This window comes from Callorhinchus milii, unplaced genomic scaffold (genome assembly GCF_018977255.1).
Source record: "Callorhinchus milii isolate IMCB2004 unplaced genomic scaffold, IMCB_Cmil_1.0 Scaffold2, whole genome shotgun sequence".
Classification (NCBI taxonomy): Eukaryota; Metazoa; Chordata; class Chondrichthyes; order Chimaeriformes; family Callorhinchidae; genus Callorhinchus; species Callorhinchus milii.
The window spans coordinates 111,622,351-111,648,460 of NW_024704743.1; the positions used below are offsets into that span (position 1 = coordinate 111,622,351).

Here is a 26,110-nt window from a genome sequence, read left to right on the forward strand (position 1 = left end):
ACTTTTAAGTGCTTTTATTTTGTGCTGATAAGTTACTCAATGACTATAGATGTTCTCGAAAGGTGAGTGTGAGGTGATAGAAAGTTTCCTATCTATATAGGAAACTATAATGGGTTTGGGTCGCTACCCCACATGAAGGGCACTATATAAATGGAAGTTGTTGTTGTATAGGAGCCTATATAGCAGCCTATCTATAGGTTTCAACTGCTCAGCTAGACAACACATTTGTTCATTTCTCATCCCCTCAGCATCAATGCCACTAATAGATGTACTGATAAAAACTGCAAGATGAAAGTCTCTAGTTTATGTTTTCGATATGCAGCAACCAGTCCATCAAGTGTGGGTTACTAAGAAATCAAAAGTGATATTTTATCTTAAAGATTTGCTGTCAGCTTCAATGCTTGTATCATTGACGGATCCTTAATATAAATAGAGTTTACATTAACTTGATTTTATTAAAACATATCACTGTAATAGTTCTATACAGATTGCACCACATGTGTTCCAATAATGGACTGCATAGCAATAGTGCAAAAATAAAACAGTATCAGAGCAATTTGGGCTGAGAAGTCTTTCCTGCTCTTAAATCAGAAATATCTATTTCCTAACCAAGATAGATCAACTCTTTTCTCGGATACCATAAATGGTGCTCGCTGATAACTGCCAGAGTTTTGACAAATAGTTAGAGATAAATTTGAGTACCAAGAATCCCAAGACGTGTACCTATAAAGATCCTCCTAGTTTTCTTTCATTCCCATTAAATCCAAAGTTTAAAAATGGGTCACCATCAGTAACGTATACTACAAAACAAGGTAACAGAATGATGTATCAAATAAAGGTTTTATCTTGTACTGAACAGAAGAACCAGAGGACAAGGCCTGCGATTGAAGTGAGGGTAAATTCAGAACAAATCTGCGGAAACACTATTTCAGTGAGCGAACTTATGGAACAGACTCCCTCGTGAGACAGTGGGAGCAAAAAAGTGTTGTTTGTTTCAAGAACAAATTTGAGAGATTTCTGCTAGAAAATAATATCTCGGGATAATGTATAGTTTGGGACGGGTGTCAAGCGACTGCCAGGGTAGTGGAAGGTGAACTAGATGGACCTTGGTGTCTTCTTTCGACTAGCAAATTCTTATATTCTTGTCTTCTTGAGGTTTAACTTACAAATGTATTCATCACTAGCATTTTAAAAATATTCAATCATTGCATTTTATCAAAGCTACTTACTAGTAGTTACTATACATTTAAAATGTTTGATCATATTACCATGTTCATAGCCTCAAGGTGAAGTTGCTCAGTTTTTTCCAAGTTTTCTTTCAACTCCACCCCCATAGTCTTGTACTCCTGTATTTTCCCAAGACTATCCTGTAGCTCAATTGCGTTTGAATTCAGCTCCTTTTGCAGAAGAGAGATCTTCTGTGACCACCGCTCTAAGTCAGTATTATGAGCCTGTTTTGTGACATCCAGATTGTTGTGTAATTGTGCTACGTTTTTCAAATTGTTTTGTATCTAAAACAAAAAAAGTGCATTTTGTGAAATATGCAATAGTCTTTACAAAATAAAATTCTGCCATTTAAGAATTAACATTTTGATGCACAATGCATTTTACAAAAATAAATGACTCTTGAGTATCTTTCTTCACTAAGATCCTACTTACACTTAGTTCAGTAAATTACATGTTCTATAACTTAATCTTTATTTGCTTGTACCTACTTCTTCCATGAGAATCTCTCGTTCATGCTCCAGTTGCTGAACTGATGTTCTAGCCTGGGTCAGCTGATCTTCCTGTTCACTGCATGTATCTTTCAGTTCATGCAGTTCATTCTGCAGAGCTTTCAGTTTCTGGTTAAGTCTGTTGAGCTCTGCCTCCTGAACTGCAAGCTGTTTGTAAACACAAATCATTTACATAACTTACACTGCATTACATAAAAAACAACTATCTACTTAGATTTTTCAAGTTTCATACTTAATGGTCTTACTTACTGCATAAGTTATTTGAACAGATTAATTGTAGGATACACTTAGCCATCATGAAATATAGATATGCAGTTTATGTTATCTGACTATATTTTTTTCAGTATCTGTATTTATGTGATTACTTTGTTGCCTTCTATTTTGACCAATGAATCCAAAATAGGATCAGTGTGCAGTTATATTTAGTCTGAGCTAAAAACTAAAATATAACAATACAATTAAAAAAAACATTCTTCACCATGAGGGACAGAGAGAATTTAAAACTTCTATCTAGGAAAATGTAAGCAGGTAAACAGTGATAACTTTTTGTGTGATATTATAGACATGAAAGAAAAATAACCAAAAACATATTTCAGATCTGGATGGTGGAAGATGAGAGCGGCTAAAAATATCCTGGACACCAAGATGCAACATTTGTTGGAATAGCTATTTTTAATTGCACGCTGAATGAATAAAGAAAAGTTCAACAGATAACCAGTTTCCATTGCATTCTATAAAAAATTTATATAAGGACATAATTTCAATATTTGTCAGTATTAAATTATAGAGTGGAATGTTCTAATGTGTCTCACAAGTTAGGGCTTCTACTTCCACCTCTGGCTGTCGTCACAAAAGCTCAAACCGTTCACACCAACCTTTCCTATAGACCAAAACCTTTATCAACTAAGAATGTATAAAGTTCTGAACCTCCCTGGTACATCATCAAATTGCACAGGCTAAGATCTTTCTCTGTCTTTAGACCCTGCAATAAGCCAAAACACAAGTAATGTTCCCAAATGCTTTGTTGGTAACATATGGATCAGACACAAATACCTGAATGCATGGTGGCCTAAATCATCATCATTTGTAGTGTTACATTTTTGTGAAGACAACTACAAGATATCATGTCGTTAAAAATGCAATATTTTTTCATCTGTGTGATGAAATATCCAGAACTGTAAATCCATGTGATATTGGCCAACAACAATCTTAACATGGAATTTATTTGTTTGATCATACTTTCAGGAAGGGATGTTAGACATTTCCACAATTTCACAAAAAAATGCTTTAAAAGACTACAAAACAGAAATGATTAAAATATAAGAGACAATTAACACAACTGCTAGTGACAATGGCCTTCAGAGTTAGCCATTGGAAAACAACACAAAACTGTTTGCTATATGGTACTAAACTATACGGTAATGTACTAAGTAGGTGGAATTATAGTTTTCCTCTCCTGTGGTGGCTGATTTCTATTGAACTACAAGAGGAGATGGAATAAAGAGTTTTAAAAATGCTTACTTCTTCTTGTGAACCCATGTACTTCTCTTGCGCAGTTTTCAGGTCAGTCTTCAGTTTTAAAATCACCTGATTCCTGCTATTAACCTGAGAATCAAAACAATATCACACTGGTTATGAGAATAAGCAGCTTTCCATTGCAATTATTATGAAAACGGGATTAAAAAATTAGTAGTTATATCTTTGATCAACAGAATTTAACCCTGCAAACTGCAAAAATAATTTTAGTTCTTGGTTAGAATTCAACCTTGTACTGACACAGACCTAAATACACCACCCTGACTACTGGCTACGTTTTTCTAAGATTTGTTTTTCAGAGTTTGACATGATTATCATTATTATTTTCTACACCACATCCCATTGTTACCTTCTTGCATATGTCAGATACTTATTAAAAAAAAGTTCTTTTTCAACTCTCTGATGATTCATTTAACCAACTGTAATAATAATAATAATAATAATCCTTGCATTTGATATAGCGCTTTTCACGTCGGGAGGATGTCCCAAAGCGCTTCACAGAACACACTGTAAAGTGAATTGACTGTATATTTGTGGGCGAACGCGGCAGCCAATTGCGCACAGCAATGTCCCACAAACAGTCGTAGATTGAAAATGACCAATTTATTATTGTTTTTGGTTTTATGGAGGGATTATTATTAGGCTCTGTGTGGAGTAAGGAAACTTGCCCAGGGTTTCGCCCTGCCTGGAATTGAACTCAGGTCTCTCGCTTGCAAAGCGAGTGCTCTAACCACTGAGCTACAGGACTCCACAGGACTGTAGTTGAGTGGTTAGAACACTCGCCTCGCAAGCGAGAGACCTGGGTTCAATTTGGGGCAGGATGAAATGTTGGGCAAGTTTTCTTACTCCACAGTAAGTAGGAATCCATTTGTTAATCAATTGGCAGATTGCTTTTTGGGGGTAATAATTTCTTTAAAAAAATTGGTCACTCAATCCACGACTGTTTGTGGGACACTGTTGTGCGCAATTGGCTGCCCCGTTTCACCCCAAAAATATAGTTAATTCACTTTACAGCATATTTGTTAAGCGCTTTGAGACATCTCGAAAATGTGATAAGGCGCTATATCAAATGCAAGGATTATTATTATTAACTCAATCCCTCCACCTTGCCCGTCTTCAGATCACACCTGAAGAGCTTTTTCTTCGATTGTGCTATGGTCATCCCCCTCCGACTTATGACCAGGCGACAAGCCACTGTTAAATGTTCCAGCTGCTACTCTGCATGAAGGGTGCCATAAAAATGCAAGTTGTTGTTATCGCCTTGGAAATTTCCAACACAGAATACAGGACTTTGTCCAAGTTTTGGTCTTTGAATGAGGTAATTTTTTTTTTACCTCTTAGGATGGAAAATGACATTGTACAAACATAATATAATTATAATAATAATAATAATAATCCTTGCATTTGATATAGCGCTTTTCACGTCGGGAGGACGTCCCAAAGTGCTTCACAGAATAGACTGTAAAGTGAATTGACTGTATATTTGTGGGCGAACGCGCCCAATTGCGCACAGCAATGTCCCACAAACAGTCGTAGATTGAAAATGACCAATTTATTATTGTTTTGTTTTGGAGGGATTATTATTAGGCGTGTGGAGTAAGGAAACTTGCCCAAGGTTTCGCCCTGACCTGCCTGGAATTGAACTCGGGTCTCTCACTTGCAAAGGGAGTGCTCTAACCACTGAGCTACAGGACTCCACAACAGGTACAACATTTAAGCAGCTATGCAGATAAAAATAAGCATGAAACTACATTAACTGATTTATATACAGTAAAGTCCTGATAACTCAACCTTAGCTCAATTTGTCACTATCATTTTAAGTCATCACGCTGTCAATATCCAGGCTACATTTAAGTATTTTTTACATATGCCGAACTCGCCATTCTAAATAACTTGTCACTGAACCCTTTTTCCACCCTTGGAGTGACGTGTTATAAGTAGTTTACTGTATATGCCATAGTTCATTGCTGATTAAACAATTAAACAATATTCATAAACATGTAAACGAATGACAGCCACACTTTCTATTTGTGTTGACCTGTCTGCGTTGTACCTCTTGCTGAGCTGTTCTATGCTTCTCCATGACAACCACCATCTCCAGTTCTAGTTTTTGCTTTTCGGTGCTGAGCTTGTTGAAGTCCTGGGAATCCTGTTTCATTTGCTCTGTTAGCTTCACTGTTTCTTCTTTCAGTTTCTGCATGAGATTTTCTCTGTGAAGCAACTATTAGCAGAAGCAAATCATTTAGAACCACAAAAACATAATTTCAAATCATATAGTCACTCCTATGAATTCTAAACTTAGAATACCAACATAAAATACAATTTTGTGTTTAAATGTATGTATGGAAACATTTCAAGAGTTATTGCCCTACTATTGACATGGAAGGGCAAGGGAGAGGGCATTACATCCAGCATATTTATTAAAAATGTTTGTGATAATGCAAAATGTGAAAAATACGAAAGACTCAAAATAGAAGCATTCCTGGGTCTCAGCCTGATAAGATTTTACGCATTTTTTAAAAACAAAAACTTATTTTCAAACATTTAGAAACTGTTTATAATACATTGAAAAATTAGTCTTTCGATTCATATCATTAAAATCATTAAAACATTAAGCTCAATTATTTTCTGAATTCCTTCTATAAAACTGTTTATCTAAGGTTTAAAATACTACTATATCGTAAATACACTTAAAACTTGTACAGCACTACTCAATTGTGGCTTCTACTTCCCAGTTAACACAGACACAAATTCCATCAAGGAATGGCCTAATTGCAAACAGAAGATTGGTTAGGATGAAGAATGCCCTTTGGCTCATCTGATCCCATCCCTCCAGGATATGTTCTCTACTGTCCTCCCATCACAGCATCAAGCTGTTTTTCAAATAAGTCCAGTGTCCTGGCCTCAACCACCCTTTCTGGTAACCTGTTCCAGTCATTAATTACCCTCTGAGTAAAAAAAACAACTTGATATTTGTGATAAGATTGCCCCTGTAACTCTATAGCTCTGTGCTGTACTGTTCCATGTTCTTAAATTTAATGCTAAAAATACTGGAGATAATTTTCCCCTTTGAACCACCAATATCTCTAGCTATAACTAGCTGTTGCAAAACTGAGTTTTAATCTAGGAAGAAATTGTTCAATACATTTGTGATCTACTTCCGCAGTGGACAAAAGTCAAAGGACAAGGAGGTCATGCCTTCAAAATAAAGACAAAAACGAAGAAAGGAAATACATCTTTTCATTCAGATAAATGTGATTTACCTGTGGAACGAACTACTAGCACAGATGACGGAACAAATCAAAGAAAACCTTGACCAGTTAAATAAAATAATTCAGGGTGTTTGATTTTGAGATAGATACAATGAAGAAATTTGTAGGAAATTGGATGGGAAGGCATGATGCTCTCCTCCTACCCAAAATTTGTTAATGAGAGTTTATAAAAATATATTTATTATCATTTAGACTTTAACTTTGATAAAAAGGCAGAATGGTTGGGAACATATTCTTATAAGAACATAAGAATTTGCTAGGCAAAAGAAGACCAAGGTCCATCTTGCTCGCCTCTACCACCCTGGCAGTCGCTTGATATATTGTGTCTCCAACTATATACTGCATCCCGAGATATTATTTTCTAGTAGAAATCTATTAATTTGTTCTTGAAACAAATGACATTTTCTGTTTCCACTGTCTCCCTGGAGAGCCTGTTCCATAAGTTTACGACACACTCACTGAAGTAGTGTTTCTGTAAATTTGTTCTGAATTTACCCCCCTTCAATTACAGGCCATGTCCTCTGATTCTACTATTTAGGACAAGATAAAACATTGTCTACATTATCGATTCCCTTCAGAATCTTATAAAGACCATAATCATATTGCCCCTCAACCTTCTCTTCTCCAGCATGAACATGCCCAGTTTATCTATCACTCCTCATAGTCCAGTCCCTCCATCCCCTCTATCATTTTGGTTGCCCTCCTCTGTATCCTCTCAATCGCTGCAATATCCTTTTTATATTGCAGTGACCATAACTGCACACATTATTCTAAGTGCGGTCGCACCAGTGATTTATAAAGTGGCAGGTTTATTTCACTATTTTGGCTCAATATTCTTAAGTAACCATTGTTATTCTTTGAAGATACACAGTTTGAAATCAGCTGAAAAGAGGAGAAGGGTTTGAAAAAAGAAGGGTTTAAGGCACCAACAAATATGTTAATGTGCTGCATTTTTTTTAAAAACAAAGTTGGCATCATTTGACTTTTTGCAGCTGCTGCATCCTAGCTTTGTTTTGAGGCCAGTTTACAGTTTGGAGTCCGGAAAACACTGCAGTGAGACCCAGGGAAGCAGCAAAGCACTAAAAGAAAGCAGTAAACAATAACGACTCCAAAGCTGGTAAGCTCTAATGATGTGCAACAAACACAACACAGCTCCAAGCAATTCCATAAAGTCTATTCTGACCCCAGCGTGAAAAAAGGCGTAAAGCATGTTGTGACTCGATTTGCGTGGATCTGATCACCTCAGACAGTCTGCGTGATATTTTTGGTCAAGCTTGCTAGTGCTCCAGATGTGGCACTGCCAAGCGCGCCTCACAGGCAGCTAATCAGATGCCAGCATAAACACACTGATTCGGAATCTGATTGACAGGGAAATCGGCAATAATTCCTGCAGCCGGCAATTACATTTGAAATCCAGCTGTGCAGAACGAGAAGCCTGCAGCTAAAGTCCAGGTCTGCCTGCAAATTATCTCCTGATGGCTGGATGCAGCAGGCTTCTCCTGCGAGCTGGGAGGACCTGCTTGAGGGTGCAGCTGAGGTTACCCAGAGGACCAACGTTGTCTGTAAGCACAGAGTACATTTAGTGTGGGGTGAGCTAGTCAGTATAGCTTCACAATCTATGGAAAGCAATAAAAAAGCCGGTTGCATGAACTGAGCACCTTCAGTTGTATGACACTATATAGTTTCTCAGAAAGTGGTGTCCTTGCCAATATTAAATTTGCAATACCACATCAGAGATGCTAAAATAAAATTGTAACATTTCTATTCAAAGACAGTATCGTTACGAATCTTCTCTTCAGGTTGGATCACCAATTTAAGATTAATGCATGGATATCCACAATGTTTTTCCCAACTGTCAAAAAAAACGTGCTTTCAATCTCCCTGCTTCCCCCCCCTGCCCTCTCCCACCCCGACCCTCAGCTCAGGTCCGTATCTCTGTCCGTCCAGCACCTTGGGACATCCTCCCGACATGAAAGGCGATATACAAATGTAATTTTGTTGTTGTTGTTGTCTTGAGAACCTCAAACTCTATATCATAGAAGACCATTCAATCCATTGTAATCATGGCTATGTTTGCTTCTCAAAAGAAGGCATTCCAATTCTTTTTTCCTCCATAATCTCTTCATTTCACTGAGCTAAGGGGAGTCCTATAGCTCAGTGGTTAGAGCACTCGTCTCAGAAGCGAGAGACTTGGGTTTTATTCCTGGCAGGGGGAAATGTTGGGCAAGTTTCCTTACTCCACACGCCTCTGTTCACCTAGCAGTAAGTAGGAATCCGGCTGTTAATCGATTGATGGATCGCTTTTCTGGGGATAATAATCCCTTCAAAAAAAAAATACAAAAATATATTTTGTTACTCAATCCTTGACTGCTTTGTGGGACACTGCTGTGTGCAATTGGCTGCTGCGTTTCGCCCACAAAATATACAATCAATTCATTTTATAGTATATTCTGTGAAGTGTTTTGCGACAGCTTGAAGACTTCGTAAGGCGTCATATAAAATGCAAGGATTATTATTATTATTATTATTTGCATGTGACTATATAACTCCCTTTCAAATGTTTAGATCTATTCTAATCATTCCATATTCTGATAGCCCTCTGGGTAAAAAATAACATCTTCCCCTTTCCCCTTCTGTTTTAATTCCCCCGCTTTATTATAATTTTATAAATGTATACCCTCTTTTCCTAGAATCTCCTTGTATCTCCACTCCGAGATAGAGACACAAACTATGGCATTCCCATATAAGAAGTGCTAAACTGAATAACTAGAAGTAGAAAATCACTCAAAATTCTGATTTCAATTGAAGCACAATTTCATGGAAAATACCATAAAATAATGAGAAGTATTGAAATTTAAGTAGTAAGTAATGACAAATTATGCAAAAAAGTGAGAGACAATAAAATTGCCTCTGCAAAAGAAATAAGAAATACTTGGCTTTAAAATAAGGCTCAGAATGAACAGTGGGGAAGATCTTATAATAAGTGTCAGCTGACACCAACTGCTCTCTTATTCTTCAGTCATTGTTCAGTGTGCACCTGCAATTGCAGGTGTTTCCTAACCCATTTAACCTACTTACCTTTCACAAACAAGTATTTCCCACTATGGTCACAAGATAATTATGCCAGGAACAATTGCTTATATTTTCCTGAGACCAGGTGATGGTGAGGCTTGTTGCAGGATTGTAACTGCTGTCCTGACTCGACACAGGTCAGACCTAGACAGGCTTTCTGATGACAGGCTGTATTGATGGTGACATTATCACTATTTCAGGGATACCCTAATAAAATGCTTTTCTAGACAATTTAGGCAAGTTTAACCCTGTGGAGAGTGAGTGGGGAGTGAGAAAATTAGCTTTTTCAGTTATGGTGTATATCTCTTTTTCTCAAAATCATCAAGATAAGGGATCCTTGTAGTATTCTAAGATTATATTCTATACTTGCATCTTCATTAAACCTTACAGCAGGCCCATAGTATCCTCAAATCTTATTTGATATTGCATGTTTTCGAATTGTCATTTGTTGAAGCTATACTATGAAAATTATGAAAAAAAGATGTGAAATTGAGACGTTGTTTTGAATGCAACCAATGACTGTCGACTTCCAGGAAGACATCTGGAGTTCTACCTTATTCAACGATAGGCTGATTCTTCAGCGATAGCATCATATTATGTAATGTATCAAGAGAAGACGGAGTCTAAGTTCATAGATTCTGTGATGAAGTGTCTGTACCTGTCTGCTGTTTTACATCTCCATTAATAAGCAATCAGATTTGTTTTGACGAAGCACCTTCCATGGCACTATATAGTAATATGCCAGTATATGAAAATAAACCCTTGTAATGTGTCAGTGAAAGTGCTCCCATTTCAGTGACATTGGAAGGAATATTAAAATGAGCTGCACTCTCCCTCCTGGCATGTCTATTTATATGATTAAGCAGTTTCACAGCCAACTTGTAGTATTGCATTTCTTGTGAAAACACAAGGGATGTAATCAGCACTTCATCCAATTATCAGCAGGCCTAGATTATGCACCTTTAGGTTAGTGTTCCTCAAACTTCAAATGAAGTTATCCTTCACAAACCATGGTTGAAGACAGAATGTACAGTACATGGGAAAATCTCATTAAAGGCATTTAAGACTTTTAAGCTGAAGCTTCTGCGTAAGGTTCAGCAAGGACAAGAATGAAAAATAGGTTGCATGGAGAGATTAATTCAAACCATGAGGAATAATAAAGGTGAGCACTATATCTCTATTCTTGTCCATCATTATCCACATTCCATGGATAATCCTCCCAAAATACCTCTTCTGGAAAAATGACCTGTTTTCTTAGAGATCAAGGCAGATACTAGCATGGCTCTGCCAAATCGCAGGCTTCTCTTTGCAGTCTAACTCAAACACTAATGCTTTGTGACAATGCAAAGATTACTTCTAGCTGTCTTACAAATGTCCACTAATAGCACATGCTTAAAACTGGCCCACATAGTGAATGGGCCTTATGTGGCATGCCGCTTAACTTTGTCAGGATCAGACTGGCCAGGGAGTCAGCAAATACAAGATAAAGCTAGATAGCTACTTGCCTCTCCTTTAAGGAACTCATTCAATTATTTAAGGTTTAGAATAGGGCAACATCCTTCTGTTGTGTAGGAATCACAAAGTAATGAGCATCAATTTTTTTTTGCTTTCCACAGAAACATGCTTGATGGCTAACAAGGACCAAAGTGGTTGAATTTTAGTGACCGGGATTGGAGCATTATATATCCCGATCGTGGTGATCTTTAGTTTCTTCCTCAAGTGCTCGGGATGTAATACTAGCAGTGTAATACCAACAGGTTGGCTGGAGCCAAGGCTTGGGTACACCAGAATGTGTGTTGCAGTACTACTAACGTTTAACCAACTAAGAATGGAAATACTGTAAGGTGGATGTTGTCTTAGAATCAAATTAAATGGGTTTAATTATTTATCTGTACCTTTTGTAGGATTTTGACCAACTAATTATACCCAGTGCCAAATGCTCCAAACTTGTTATGCATTGGTTAGAAAAACATTCTGCTCTTCAACCTTATCTATTTAGCCTTATTTTATCCTTTTCAATATATTCACATTTATGATTAACACAAGCCAACAAAACTGACCATATGTTCCATATATGCACAAAAAACAGTACTTTACTTATGTTACTTATAATATTCATAAAAGGACATTGCAATTTGTCTCCAAGATCACATTTCATCCCTGGTTTGGTTTGGTTTGTAAAGTTACTGGAGCATATTTAGCACATAATGCAGCTGTGTTTGAAAGCTTTTTGGTTTCTTAATCTATTAAGGTGCAAAATCACTTTCTCATCAAATAATTGAGGTTATTTAGCCTTATTAATACAGCAATACATCAAAAGCACAAACTGTGTTCCATTCAATTAAATAAAATGAAAAAGTAAAGACTGTTTATACATATTAAATGAAATAACTACTATAAACATTCTCCCTCTGTCGCCGCTCAAAGAATATTGGGCAGTTCATTTAAGTTCCATTATTTTCAAAGTGGTCTATTGCGCAAGGACCTGAGTCTGCACACAAAATGCAATCTGAAGGATAATGTAAATACAATGAATAATACTTATGATAGCGTGTCCTATCCAAGGCCGTTTGTGTTTCCAGCACAAAATCTTAAAACGTGGCAATTGTGCATAAATGTCATTTTATAATAATGTAAAATGCCCAATACCAATAATTCATCAGAAAGGTTCTAAAAGTTAATTATTCATAGCATTACCTCTTCATAACATGCAGAATATTGCTTTTGTGCCTCCACTATTTCTTGTTCCAAAACACCCAGTTTGCTCTCTTTCTGAATAATCTATAAAACAAAATCGTGGATAATTCAGCAAGATTTACTTTTTTCTTTTTCAGTCTTGCATCTGAAGCACTTGAACCTGTTATAGCATGATATGCTTTGTACATGAATGTTAAAAATCAACCACTGCAGCACTAAAGACTGCATTTTTATCTTTGAATGTTTCAACTCAGCATAGATGTAAAATATGTAGGAAAAACCCTATTTATATTTAGAATGATAACATGTCTGATGTAGTGACTAATAACCCACTCTATATGCTGAAAGCTTACCTATGGTTTCAATAACAAGTTTAGAAATGCAATTTTTCAGAATGTGAGTCAGTCGGTGTAAATGAGATATTAGTTTCAATCAGCACACAGGGTGAATGAACCGTTCAGAAGATCCTGCAATAACTGTACCCTTAACAGCATGAAAGGCTTTTATTTCCCCATTTTCTAAACACAGAAAAATGTATCTCTCCAATTCAGAATATTGAATGTCTTATGGAAAGTGAAAGGTCATTTGTAACTGTCCACAGGATTGATGGAGTTAAGATAGCTCCTTGACCTTCACCCTGCACTCATGAAGAATGGTCGCAGATGATGGAACAGCATGCAAGTTTTTGGAGACTGTCCTCTTCATTCTATACCACATTGTATGTTTGTTCCTTTGCATGTTTCATAATTGTATGTCAAGATTTAATTACTTCAAGTCTTCCTTCATTAAATAGTGAACTGTCATCCAATGTTGCTATGTATTGTCTGCAACGTGCATGAATTCAACATCTGATTTCTTCTTATTTTTATATTTAACAAACATAGATGTCTTGTAACCATCCAAATAATTTTACATAATTCAGAGGGAAATCTTGGTATATCAGAATCAAAAATAAAACTAATTGAAATCTTGTTTATTGGAGATCAGTGGATTATTATATGCATTTATAAACTATTTTCTGCTGATGAGAATTATGTATGCTGTGAAAAAATGTAGTGACAAAGGCAATATAAACCAAAGAAATGTTTGATTTTTTTATCTTGATAAAAGTCTTGAACATGAATGGGATCATGTAAAACTCTTGAGCATGCAACCAACACAGAACATTATACAAATAAGAAATTGAAAAACGTTCCTCAGTATTTAATAACATTTGAAAAATATTGTAAATCAAAATTATTGCACAATCTGCAAGAAAACTGCAGATCTAAATGCATCTGTAATCCCAAGTATTTAAGAGTAAGAATTAAAGGAAATAATTTATTATCAATAGATCCGTTTATATTTAACAAACACCGATGTCTTGAAACCATCCAAATCATTGTCTGTCTTCACAGAAGACAGATAATGAAAGTTATTTTTTATTCTAAGAACAATTTGAAGTTTATGATCATTATAATGCATGCCTATCTGATCATAAAGAAAAAAAGGAATTTGATTAAGAATACCAGGACAGAGTATTGTGATAATTCTGATGGTCTCAAAATGTTTTAACAAAAGCACAATTCGATCTCTCCTGCCCTTCAATTGATTTATTCAACAAATCATAATAAAATAACTATCCAAATCCCAGTTAAATTTGCTAACACAATCCATCTCCAACAAGGAAGCTATTTTGCATATTCACTACTCCTCTGTAAAAATAAATTTAAACTGTCTATTTACTCTCCCTCTTCTTAGGTCGGCCTTCATGCTGTCTTCTTATCCAGTTTGTGACAATGTTAAACAAAATGATAAGGGTTCTACCTACCTAATAAGGGTTTTACCTACACCTTTTAAGATCTTGAACACCTACTTCAATAAGACGTCCCATGAGTCTTCTCTTCTCCAGTGAGAACTGCCCCATCTTCAGCAGCCTCTCATCAGAACTCCGGTGCCTAATTTTACCTATCCATTTAGATGTCCTTTACTGTTCCCTCTCCAATGCTAGGACATCCCTAATATAATAGTTGCTTTAATAATGATTAATACTGGTATCGTTTGTTACATAACATTTACCATATGAGCAATGCAAATTTTGCTTGTAAGTTAATGGAATACTGAAACAATCAATTATATTATTTTCCATATAAAAATTCACAAGTTTGTTTTTAGGTTTTTGTGAGGATGAGCCTAAAACATGATGCAAACATGCTAAAAGTCAGTTTTCATTTGTGGTTTTAATAACATAATAATAATAATAACCCAAGATTTTTCATGTGGTTATGAAGTTGGAAGAATGTAATATGACCTTTATTTATGACCTTTCAAGCCCCAAATACTTATTTATCTTCTTTTTTATGTCATGTAAATATGAATGCAGCTCGTGTACTGTCCCGCACCAGGCTTCGGGACCACATCACTCCCACCCTCGCTCGCCTCCACTGGCTCCCCATCCCCCAGAGGATTGATTTCAAGATCCTCATCCTCACCTACAAGGCCATTCACGGCCTTGCTCCCTCCTACCTCTCCAACCTATTCACGGCCTTGCTCCCTCCTACCTCTCCAACCTAATCCCCCTACCTACCTGCCCGTACCCTCCGTTCCTCTGGCTCCGGTCTGCTCCACGTCCCCCGCCCCAACCGCCCTACTATCGGTGGTCGGGCCTTCAGCCTCTCAGCCCCCAGGCTCTGGAACTCCATCCCCCAGTGCCTTCGCCTTGCTTCCTCCCTTTCCTCCTTCAAGGCCGGTCTCAAACCCTTTCTCTTTGACCGTGCCTTCAGCTCCCCTCTCGACTCTCTTCCTCCTCCTCGCTCCCTCCCTTCCTTCCCCTCACCCTGACCATTTCCCCCCCTCTCTCTCCTCCCCCTTCCCTCCCCTCACCCTGACCATTTCCCCCCTGCTCGGGTCATGACCCAACTGTGCAGCGCCTTGGGACGTCCTCCTGACGTGAAAGGCGCTCTATAAATGGAATCTTGTTGTTGTTGTTGTTGTTGTTGAATGAACGATACATGTGAGGGAGGGAGTTTTAGATAGCCAAAATGTTTTATTAATATGGACATAAGATCTAATGTGCATAAACATGGTTGTTATATGTCGTGTGGATCGTTATAACTATCGAATCCTAATTTCAGAAGCCAGCTCATGTTGTGGAACTTTCTTAACTTTGTGTCCCCGCTAACACCTGATGTGCTTTTTTTATAGACACATTCTTCCTGATTCATGACATTTCTTACCTCATCACCAGCTGCTTTCCTCGTATCTCTGATATTTTCACTTGCTCTGTTCAAGGCCGCCTGCTGTTTCAGAACTTGATCTTCCAGATTTTGTGCCTCATCAGTCTTTTCCACTAATCTAGTCTTCAGCATGTTTACTTCCAAGCCCAGGGAATTAACCTGTCCCTCACCACTGCTCATCTAAAAGTGATAAAGCAAAAAGTGTATATTCATACTTTAGAATTTAGTTAATCAGTTGTAAAGTACAGTAAATATTTAAGTGAGTAAATATTCTTCAAATTAAAGTTATACCTTACTGAAACATACCAACAATAAGCAAAGACATATAGTTAGAAAATAAGTTAATCTTATTATGAGATTTCAGGCCACAGGTATTTGTAATAAAAATTCCACTTCCCTGCCATTCTGTGCACTCGTATTTGGAAAATCATTTTAAAAGCTCACTACATGTTCTTGACTGGTTCAGATCATACCTCTCATATTGCCTCCACTTCATCTCCACAAACAGTTTCTCCTCTAGCCCCCACACCGTCTGGTGCGGATTTCCTCAGGGTTCTGTTCTTGGTCCCCTCCTCTTCAACATCTATATGCTCCCTCTTGGTGACATCATCAGCAGACATAGGGCCAACTTCCACGTGTATGCGGATGACACCCAACTCTATCACTCCGCCTCCACCCTTGACTCTAGGATCATTGCTGTCCTGACTGAATGTCTATCAGACGTCAAGTCCTGGATGAGAGCTAATTTTCTTCAGTTGAACGTCAACAATCCCGAGGCTCTCCTGATTGGCTCCCATCAGCGCCTTGTCAACTCAGGCGCTGACAGCATCGCCATTAATGGTTGGATACTCCACCTTACTAAGCCAGTTCGGAAACTTGGCATCTTGTTTTGACCCTCAACTATCCTTTCTATCCCACATCAGCACCATAACCCGCTCTGCCTTCTCCCACTTATGCAACATCGCCAAGCTCCGCCACTGTCTCACACCGCAGGCCGCCGAAACCCTCATACATGCTCATTACATCGAGGCTTGACTATGCAAACTCATTGCTTGTCGGCCTCCCCAACTCGTCCCTCATAGGTTGCATATCATCCAGAACTCTGCAGCCTGTGTCCTCTCCCGCACCAGGCTCCGTGACCCTATCACCCCCATCCTCGCCAGACTCCACTGGCTTCCCATCACACAGAGGATACAGTTCAAGATCCTGGTCCTCACCTTCAAAGCTCCATGGTCTTGCTCCCCCCCTATCTCTGTGACCTCCTAAACCCCTTACATCCCGCACGCTCCCTCCGCTCAGCAGGCTCCGGCCTGCTTCACATCCCCTGCCTTTGTTTACTAGATTTCAAACCACCAACTCCTCTTTGTATGATCTTCAAAGGAAGAATGTAGAAGACATTTCTGTGAAAAGATCCATATAAATGTCTCCCCTTATAAGGGTAAATAACTCTGCCTGTACCGCTGGCGTAATAATAATTCTTGCATTTAATCTTCAATCAATTAATTAATTAATGTAATCTTCAGCATGGATTAAAAATATATATTCACCTTATTGTAAAAGGGACAATAAAATAAGTCAAGTATTGTAAGCATCAAATATCTGACATTGTTTCTGAAACAGAAAACAATCAGTAAATCCTGTATTTCAGATTTGAATCCTTATAAAGTCATGACACATTTAAAAACACATCTAAAATCTAATAACAGGATAATTATTACCAATTTCACCCTCAGTACTTTTGGTGAAGGTGTGAATTATGTGAGTAAGCAATAATTCAAACAATAATAATATTCCTTGCATTTGATATAGCGCTTTTCACGTCGGGAGGACGTCCCAAAGCGCTTCACAGAACACAGTGTAAAGTGAATTGACTGTATGTTTGTGGGCAAACGCGGCAGCCAATTGCACACAGCAATGTCCCACAAACAGTTGTAGATTGAAAATGACTAATTTATTATTGTTTTTTGGGGGTTTTTTTGGAGGGATTATTATTAGGCTCTGTGTGGAAACTTGCCCAAGGTTTCGCCCTGACCTGCCTGGAATTGAACTCAGGTCTCTTACTTGCAAAGCGAGTGCTCTAACCACTGAGCTACAGGACTCCACAAATGATACCAACTAAAGACATCTAAAGTGCAGCATAGTTAAATGGCTTTTTATTGTCCAAAGTTTTGACTGAATACAGTTACCTATTTTTAATATTCCTGTATAAATTAAACCTCAGGTTCAAATAACCTCCTGTTACAATACTATACAGGGGTAATGTTTGAAATCTGGATCCTGGGAATTAATTCATTGATCAAAATTATGGAAATAGAAAGTTCATTTCTCCAGAAAGATTTCAACCTATATCTACCACCAAAGTAAAATACAACCAAAAACCACTGACAACACAAATGATTCCATATGATAAACAGTTGGGGAAAAATATCAGATGCTTTATAGTGTTATAAAGGCACAGTCGGTGAATCCATAGCAGAATTCAGCAGCATTTCTTAGCTGTGTGTAGCCAGGTTAAAGATGAAATTACATCAAATGAAACACTGATACAGTTTAGGTAAGAACTGTAGATAGAAGCAAGTACCACCATGTCCTTGTTCTGCAATGTCAGGTATCTGGCATTATCACGTCGCTTGCTCTCTCAGAAAGCTGAAGCCCTCCCTATTGTACAGATGCTTAGCCCTTGAGATGAAGGCACCCTCAGACAAGATAAGACTGATACTTTTCATTCTAAAAGGCCTTTTCATTCTAAAAAATTCTGTTTAAGCAGCCACTTAAAAGAAATTCCTCAAATGGCCTACAGGCTTTGATTGTGCAGCTTGAAAACTCTCCAGTTGTTTCCAAAGAAACTGGAATTTGAGAAAGATTCACATCTCAACAACTACATCTGTAATTCAAGTTTCTAAACCTCAACAAAGGGCCAAGACTTATTGAAATATAGGTCCTTCTGAAATATCACACCTTGAACATCACTTCCTTCAATTTCTGCTTCAACGCATCATGCTCTTGCTGCAGCTCTTTAATGAGCTGTTCCTTGAGGACCATGGTCTTTCTGTCCAATTCACGTGCAGAACGTAAACCAGATAATTCTGATTGCAAGTGTTTAATGGCTTCTTCCTGCTGAGCTGCCTGTTGACAGAATATTAACTTGCATCAGAAAGGGTATCTGCAAACTAACACTGATCTCAAATCCATAAAGTATCAACTTAGCAGAAAGTTAACTTGAGTTATAACATAACTGTATATATCAAACCATTCATTGTATGCATATCATTATAATCATTGCCTTTGGTATAGCGCATTATCATGCATCAAGATGTCTTAAAGTGTAATGACTGTATTTTTGCAGTTAGTGCGGCAGCCATTTTGTCTAAAGCAACATACCACATGGAGCCTTGAAGTGAATAACCAACTGTATATGGGGGATTGTGGGCCAGGAAACCAGGATAAAATCCCTTTTCTTTTTGAATAGTGCAATAGAATCTTTAATGAACACCCAAACAAGCAGACAAAACCTCAATTTGACTATATAAATAACATGCATTTACATTAGCTTCAAATAAACAGAGTCACATAAGTAAATAAAGATTACGATTATTGTAGAAGCATGCACGGTTTAGGTATGTTAAGGTAATCCTTCTAAAGTTAGTCAGATATCTCTATAGTTTGAAGTATCATGGCTGCTCAAGCAACTCAGCTGTTTTGGTGTCATTCTCTTTTTGATTTTCATTCAAAAAAAATCACAGTATCACATGGGAGTAACATGTTTCATTTTAAGGGAAGGATACATTTATCTTAAACTGGGATGCCAATGGAACCAAGCTAAAGGAGTTCAACAAAGATTGCTTGTCAAACTAGCCTAGCCTTTGGGCACATGTAATGATACAGTACGCGGTTTGAATAAGTAGAAATATGTGGTAAGAGAATTAAATCTTTTCTTAACCAAAGACTTTAATATTGTGACAAAGATTTGTTTAACAACAATTCTTTTTAATAATGTCCAGCTGCTAATTATTGATTTTGGTAACTCAACTGAAGCATCAATGCTACGAGGCATAACTATTTCAGAGATTCAGAAATAGATGCATCTGCCTAGAACTCAAAGGAATAATATATACAGAAGATCAGATTTCTTTGGGCATTGTTTTGTAAACAGAAGGTAATTTTAAAAAAAACAATAATGGGATGGATTGCAACATGTACAAAAGTTTCCTTTAATAATTTTAGTACCCTCTCATAAGGTTGACAATGTTATCGGCAATATAATTATAAAACTGTACAATATATAGTTTGGGACAGAACATGCCAAGCGACTGCCACAATGGTGGAAAGCAAACTGGATGGACCTTGGGCCTCTTTCACCTAGCAAATTCTTATTTTCTTAAAATGCAATAACTCTGATGTGACTTGCTTGCACTTCATAGTTTCTGGATGTGAAAATAATTTTGATATAATTATAAAATATAATTTTACCCTAGCAACAATTTCCCTTTCTGCAATTCTTACAGTTTCAAGTTGCTGCTCCAGGGAATAAATCATCTCCTCTTGATTTTCAACTTTACTCACTCCAGCCAAATATTTCTGATGCAATTGATCGAGTAATTTTTCTTGATGTTGCACCTAAAATGAGGTTCAAAAAGCTCTTTAGTTACAAGGTCCACATTCACATATTCACGTCACCTTAAAAAGACAAACCAGAATGACCTAATCAACTATAAGACGATCCAACCAAAACAGTTGTCTCATGGAGTTCTGAATAAACACACAAAAATACCAAAAGCATGTTTAAACTTTTGACTGACTAACTGTGACAGTAATGATTAAGTACTTTAACTGCTTAAGAGGTTTTAGTAATGTAAAAATATTTAAGCTGAAAAAATCATTGGTATACCATTTTTAAAGCAATTATCACTTTACTTCTCGTCTTTACTTCCAAAGAAAACCAAATGCTTCTTCTCAAATAGACATTTGCTTTACACTAAAAAATATTCTCCAAACTATCTTAGCGACAGCCCAAAAAGAGGAAGACAGGACATAACATAATATGTAGGAGCAGCAGTAGGCCATTCGGCCCTTTGAGCCTGCCCCGCCATTCAATCATGGCTGATCTTCTAATCTAACTCCAGCTAATAACCTGACCCTGCCTTATCCCCATATCCCTTAATCCCTTGCAATAATATGTTCAAGAACTGAGCGTCAACAGCCCTTTGGGGTAGTGAGTTCCATACATTCACCACGCTTTGAGTGAAGAAGTTCTTCCTCAACTTAGTGCGAAAGGGCTGGCCTTTGATTTTAAGGTTGTGATCCTGGTTTTAGTTTCTCCAACCAGGGGAAACAATCTCCCACTATCTACTCTATCATGCCCTTTGATGATCTTATAGGTTTCTCTAATTCCCCTCTAATTCTTCTATATGCCCTCTAAGATCCCCTCTAATTCTTCTACATTCTAGAGAATATAGGCCCAAATTGGTCAGCCTATCCTCGTAACTCAACCCCTTCATCCCCGGTACTAACCTAGTAAATCTACGCTGCACCCCCTCCAAGGCAAGTACATCCTTCCTTAAATGAGGAGACCAAAACTGGACATAGTATTCCAGGTGTGGTCTCAGCAGGGCCCTATACAGTTGCAGCAAGACTTCCCTACTCTTATACTCTAATCCTTTCATAATGAATGCTAACATACCGTTCGCCTTCCTAATTGCTGCTGCACCTGCAGACTAACTTTCTGTGATTGGTGTACAAGGACACCCAAGTCCCTCTGGACGCTAACACATTCCAATCTCTCCCCTTCTAAAAAAATAACCCGCTCTACTGTTTTTGCTACCTAGGTGGATGACTTTGCACTTCCCTACATTATACAGCATTGGAGATTCACAAAGGGGTAACCTATGAAAGATCTGTAGCAATGGTTCAATTCTTTGGGCATAGCAATCAGGGTGCCACATTTACTCCAGACATCCCTGTTGGTGAGAGAATCAAATAATTCTTGGTTGCGCCTTGGGGAATAAGAAACATATTCTCCTCTTCTTCTTGGTGACATCATCAACTTCATCACCACCATCATGATTGGCTCCTCTTCTTCTTGGTGACATCATCTGCAAACATGGGGTCAACTTCCACATGTATGCGGATGATACCCTACTCTATCTTTCTGCCTCCAAACTCAACTCCAGGACCACTGCTGTCCTGACAGACTGCCTGTCGGACATCAAGTCCTGGATGACGGCAAATTTCCTACAGGTGAATGTGAGCAAGACTGAGGCCCTCCTGATTGGCTCGTGCCAGCGCCTCAGCACCTCTACAACTACAACTCACTACAACTCACCAAGCAAGTCAGGAACCTAGGTGTCTTGTTCGACCCTCAACTTCTTTTCTCCCCCACATTCAAGCCATGACCCGCTCTGCCTTCCCTCACCTCCGTAACATCACCCGACTCCGCCACTACCTCACCCCTCAGGCCCCTGAAACTCTTGTTCATGCCTTCATCACCTCCAGGCTCGACTATGCAAACTCCCTGCTTGTTCGCCTTCCCAACTCCTCCCTCCACAGGCTGCAGATAACCCAGAACTCTGCAGCCCGTGTCCTCTCCTGCACCAAACTCCGTGATCCCATCTCCCCCACTCTTGCCCGACTCCACTGGGTCCCTATACTTCAGAGGATCCAGTTCAAGATCCTGGTCCTCACATACAAAAAGCCCTCCATGACCTTCCCCCATCCTACCTCTGCGACCTGTTAACCCCCTACCATTCCCTCTGCTCAGCCGGCTCTGGCCTGCTCCACGTTCCCCGATCCACCAGTCCCACCATTGGCGGGAGAGCCTTCAGCCACTCTGCCCCCAAACTCTGGAATTCCATCCCTCAGTCACTCCGCCTTGCCCCCTCCTTAGCCTCCTTCACGTCCCGCCTCAAGACCCTCCTCTTCGACCATGCCATCGGCCACCCCACTTCCCCTCCCCTCCCTTACCCCCCCAATCCCAGCTCGGGTCTGAAATGCTGTACTCTGTCCAGCGCCTTGGCACGTCCTCCCAACGTGAAAGACGCTATACAAATGTAATCTTGTTATTATTATAATAATAATTATTGAATTTGATATAGTGCTTTATCACAGTGCCAAAGTGTCTCAAAGAGCCTTATAGGATTTACTGTAAAGTGTAATCACTGTGTATTTTGTAGGCGATCACAGCAATCAATTTGCAAATGGCAATGTCCTACAAACAGCCACAGAGTGAACATCTGGTGGATTGTTGGCTTGATCACTGGGAGGAACTTCCCTCTCTTTTCGAATGATGCAATGGGATCTCTATTGCCCACGTAACAGTCCCCAAATAGGCACCTCGATTTAACATCTAATCTGAAGGACAGCACCTCCCACAAGTACTGCAATTGAGTGTTAACCTAGACTATGAACTCGTATTCCCGACATGGGAACTGAACCCACCAGCCTTCTGACTCAGAGGCCGGAGTGCTTCCAGCTAAACCAGGCTGACACTCATCTTCAGGATTTGGTGTGATCAAATCTCCAGTGGCCTCTAAGACAATAATGGGAACTATAGCTGGCTATGGGCCATCTACTTCAGGGCTGGTTCTGGCCAATCCCTAGAAATAGAGTATTTGAAACAACCTTCACTTTGGAAGATCTTCCTTTTGAATCGATATTGGACAGGTGCTAATGTCTCCTTCCTTTGGCATTCACTAGGGTTCGGGAACACTGGTCTTGGTGCTGCATTCTTTTTCTTAATTCCAATAAATCTACTAATAATTTGAGATGCATTTTAAAATGAAAATATGTTCAAATATTAATTGCTTGGAATAACAAAGTACATTGTCAAAAAGACTTGCCTTTTCATCCGCTAAATTTAATTTTTCATCTTGTTTAATTTGTTGCATTCTCAGTTTATGGATTATGTCATCCTTATAAGAGACCTGTAGATAATTAAAAACAAATATAAAAATCTTTTCACATCTGAATATTTAAAATAAACAATTTTAAAAATAGATTACTTCATTTGAAAGCACGTCTTGTTCGCTCTGAGTAGTTATCAACCGGGCTTCAAGCCTGGCTTGTAAGCGTCCGTTTTCCTCCAGAGTATCGCTGTATTGTTGCTGAAGTTGTTTAAGTTGATCTTTGAATTCAGTCACGTAGCATTCACTTTTTTCAATCTTTAAATGAGGAAAACATATTTTTATCAGCTTTGAAACAAATTGCACTCAGTACACTTTATAAATCTTTATATGATATAAATATTCAGTTAATTTTATTGAAGAGCAAGAGGACCATAAGCAACAAAGAGCAAGAAACAATGAAAGTCATGAGAGAAACAAACAATAATATCAACTGCAACCCACTAAAAGGCCTTTTCATTCGAGAGACGGTGGAGTAAGGAAACATGCCCAAGGGTTTGCCCTGCTGGAAATCAAACCCAGGTTTCTCACTTGCGAGGCGAGTGGTGTAACCACTGAGCTACAGGACTCTATTGGTCTGATTGACCCATCACTGGAAAACACTTAGAAAATACCTCTAGGGAGTAATCTAAACTGCAATAGCATATTATTAATAATAAAGAAAATCATGCATGGTGAACTTCCACAAGGCCTAGATATGAATCAAAACTACAACTGGTTGACTAATAGGGATCTGAAAGCCAAAATAGAAGCTCTCATAATATCAGTCCAAGACCAAACTATTACTATCCGTTATTAAGAAAATAAGATCTTGAAGAGAATCATTGATCCAAAACAACAACAACGACAACAACAAAATTACATTTGTATAGAGCCTTTCCTGTCGGGAGGACGTCCCAAGGCGCTGGACAGACAGAGTTTCGAACCTGAGCTGGGGGTTGGGGTCTGGGAGGGTGGAGGGCAGGGGGGGAAGCAGGAAGATTGAATGCACGGTTGAAGAGGAGGGTCTTGAAGGTGGCGAGGGAGGGGGTGAGGCGGAGGGACTGCAGGATGGAGTTTCAGAGGGTGGGGACAGAGTGACGAAGGCCCGCCCGCCAATAGTGGGGCGAGCGAGGCAGGGGACGTGAAGCAGGCCGGAGCCTGCCGAGCGGAGGGAGCGAGCAGGATAGTAGTGGGTTAGGAGGTCGCAAAGGTAGGTGGGAGCAAGACCATGGAGGGCTTTGAAGGTGAGGACCAGGATCTTGAACTGTATCCTCTGTGTGATGGAAAGCCAGTGAAGTTGGGCGAGGATGGGGGTAATAGGGTCACGGAGCCGAGTATGGGAGAGGACATGGGCTGCAGAGTTCTGGATGATCTGCAGGTTATGGAGGGAGGAGTTGGGGAGGCCGACAAGCAAGGATATTGCATAGTCAAGACTCGATGTAATGAAAACATACATGAGGGTTTCGGCAGCCTGTAGTGTGAGACAGTGGCAGAGCCGGGCGATGTTGCGGAGGTGGGGGAAGGCAAAGTGGGTCATCAGATGTGGTCAAACAAGATGCCAAGGTTCTGTACTGGCTTAGCAAGGTGGAGTGTCCATCCATGGATGGTGATGCTGTAAGCGCCTGAGGTGTGGAGGCACTGACGGGAGCCAATCAGGAGAGCCTTGATCTTGTTGACGTTCAACAATAGAAAGTTAGATCTCATCCAGGACTTGATGTCCGACAGACATTCTGTCAGGACAGCAGTAGTCCTGGAGTCAAGGTTGGAGGCAGAGAGGTAGAGTTGGGTGTCATCCGCATACATGTGGAAGCTGACCCCACGTCTGCAGATGATGTCACCAAGAGGGAGCGTATAGATGTTGAAGTTGCTAAGTTGCTAAGGATGCAGTTGGTAAGAGATGCGTTTGCCTTCCTGAAACACTGCAACCATGGTCGGTATTATTTCCATTCTCTGCGCTGTGTCCTCCCAACCGCCGGCTCCTGCAGCTGCCATAGGAGGACGTTCACCAGGGAGGGAAGGAGCGTAAGTTGGAATGTTGGAAATGGTCTCAGGTCGGATAAAATCACCTGCCAGGCCAGATGCAGCCTGCGGACCACCAGTTGGACTACGTTGGCTAAGACGATGAACTCAAAGTCCCTACTTTTGAACACTCTGATAATTTACTTGCCATCATCTTGAATGCCTCCAAAGCCTTTGAAAGGGTCTGTCACTATGCCCTTCAATACAACTAACCGGGGTACGATCTTCCACCAGAAATATGCTCTTTTTCTATTTAGTTTTCTTTCAAAACTGTTCTTTCTCTTCTGTAGTTAATTATCTAACCTTTTTTTCCATTAACTCGGGGTCACCCATGGTTCTGCTCTTTTTCCGACCATATTCCTTCTCCACCTTACTGACTTCCTCTAATTGCCATCCAACCTCATCCACTGTTTTTGTTGATGACTCCATTCTAATCAACTTCATTGTATAAAATCTTCAATTCTCTCAGTATGATGGCTGAACCATTGAGCTTTGATGTCCTCCATGCCCTCCGATGGAATAATTATACTCTGGTTTCTTTGAATTTGGGTCTCTCACAACCCACAGCTACTACCTATAATCCTCCTCTTTAACTTTCTTTGTCTATTGATATTCTACACCTCACGATTTCTCGAATCATAAGTGAAATTCTCACATCTCCGTCACAGCTCAATATTTTTGCT

The 26,110-nt window shown here is 39.1% G+C and overlaps 1 protein-coding gene across 1 annotated transcript in view; it reads right to left on the reverse strand.

The window, feature by feature from the left end:
• LOC103190167 (interaptin) overlaps positions 1 to 26,110 on the reverse strand; it is a 183,819-nt gene that overhangs the window by 78,821 nt on the left and 78,888 nt on the right. Inside the window, exons 10-19 of the mRNA XM_042331688.1 lie at positions 23,526 to 23,684; positions 23,364 to 23,447; positions 20,032 to 20,145; positions 18,487 to 18,654; positions 15,529 to 15,708; positions 12,314 to 12,397; positions 5,326 to 5,493; positions 3,258 to 3,341; positions 1,716 to 1,883; positions 1,269 to 1,511 (exon numbers count right to left, since the gene is read on the reverse strand). Coding sequence (XP_042187622.1) covers positions 1,269 to 1,511; positions 1,716 to 1,883; positions 3,258 to 3,341; positions 5,326 to 5,493; positions 12,314 to 12,397; positions 15,529 to 15,708; positions 18,487 to 18,654; positions 20,032 to 20,145; positions 23,364 to 23,447; positions 23,526 to 23,684 — 1,452 coding nt within the window. The remainder of the gene's footprint in view (positions 1 to 1,268; positions 1,512 to 1,715; positions 1,884 to 3,257; positions 3,342 to 5,325; positions 5,494 to 12,313; positions 12,398 to 15,528; positions 15,709 to 18,486; positions 18,655 to 20,031; positions 20,146 to 23,363; positions 23,448 to 23,525; positions 23,685 to 26,110) is intronic.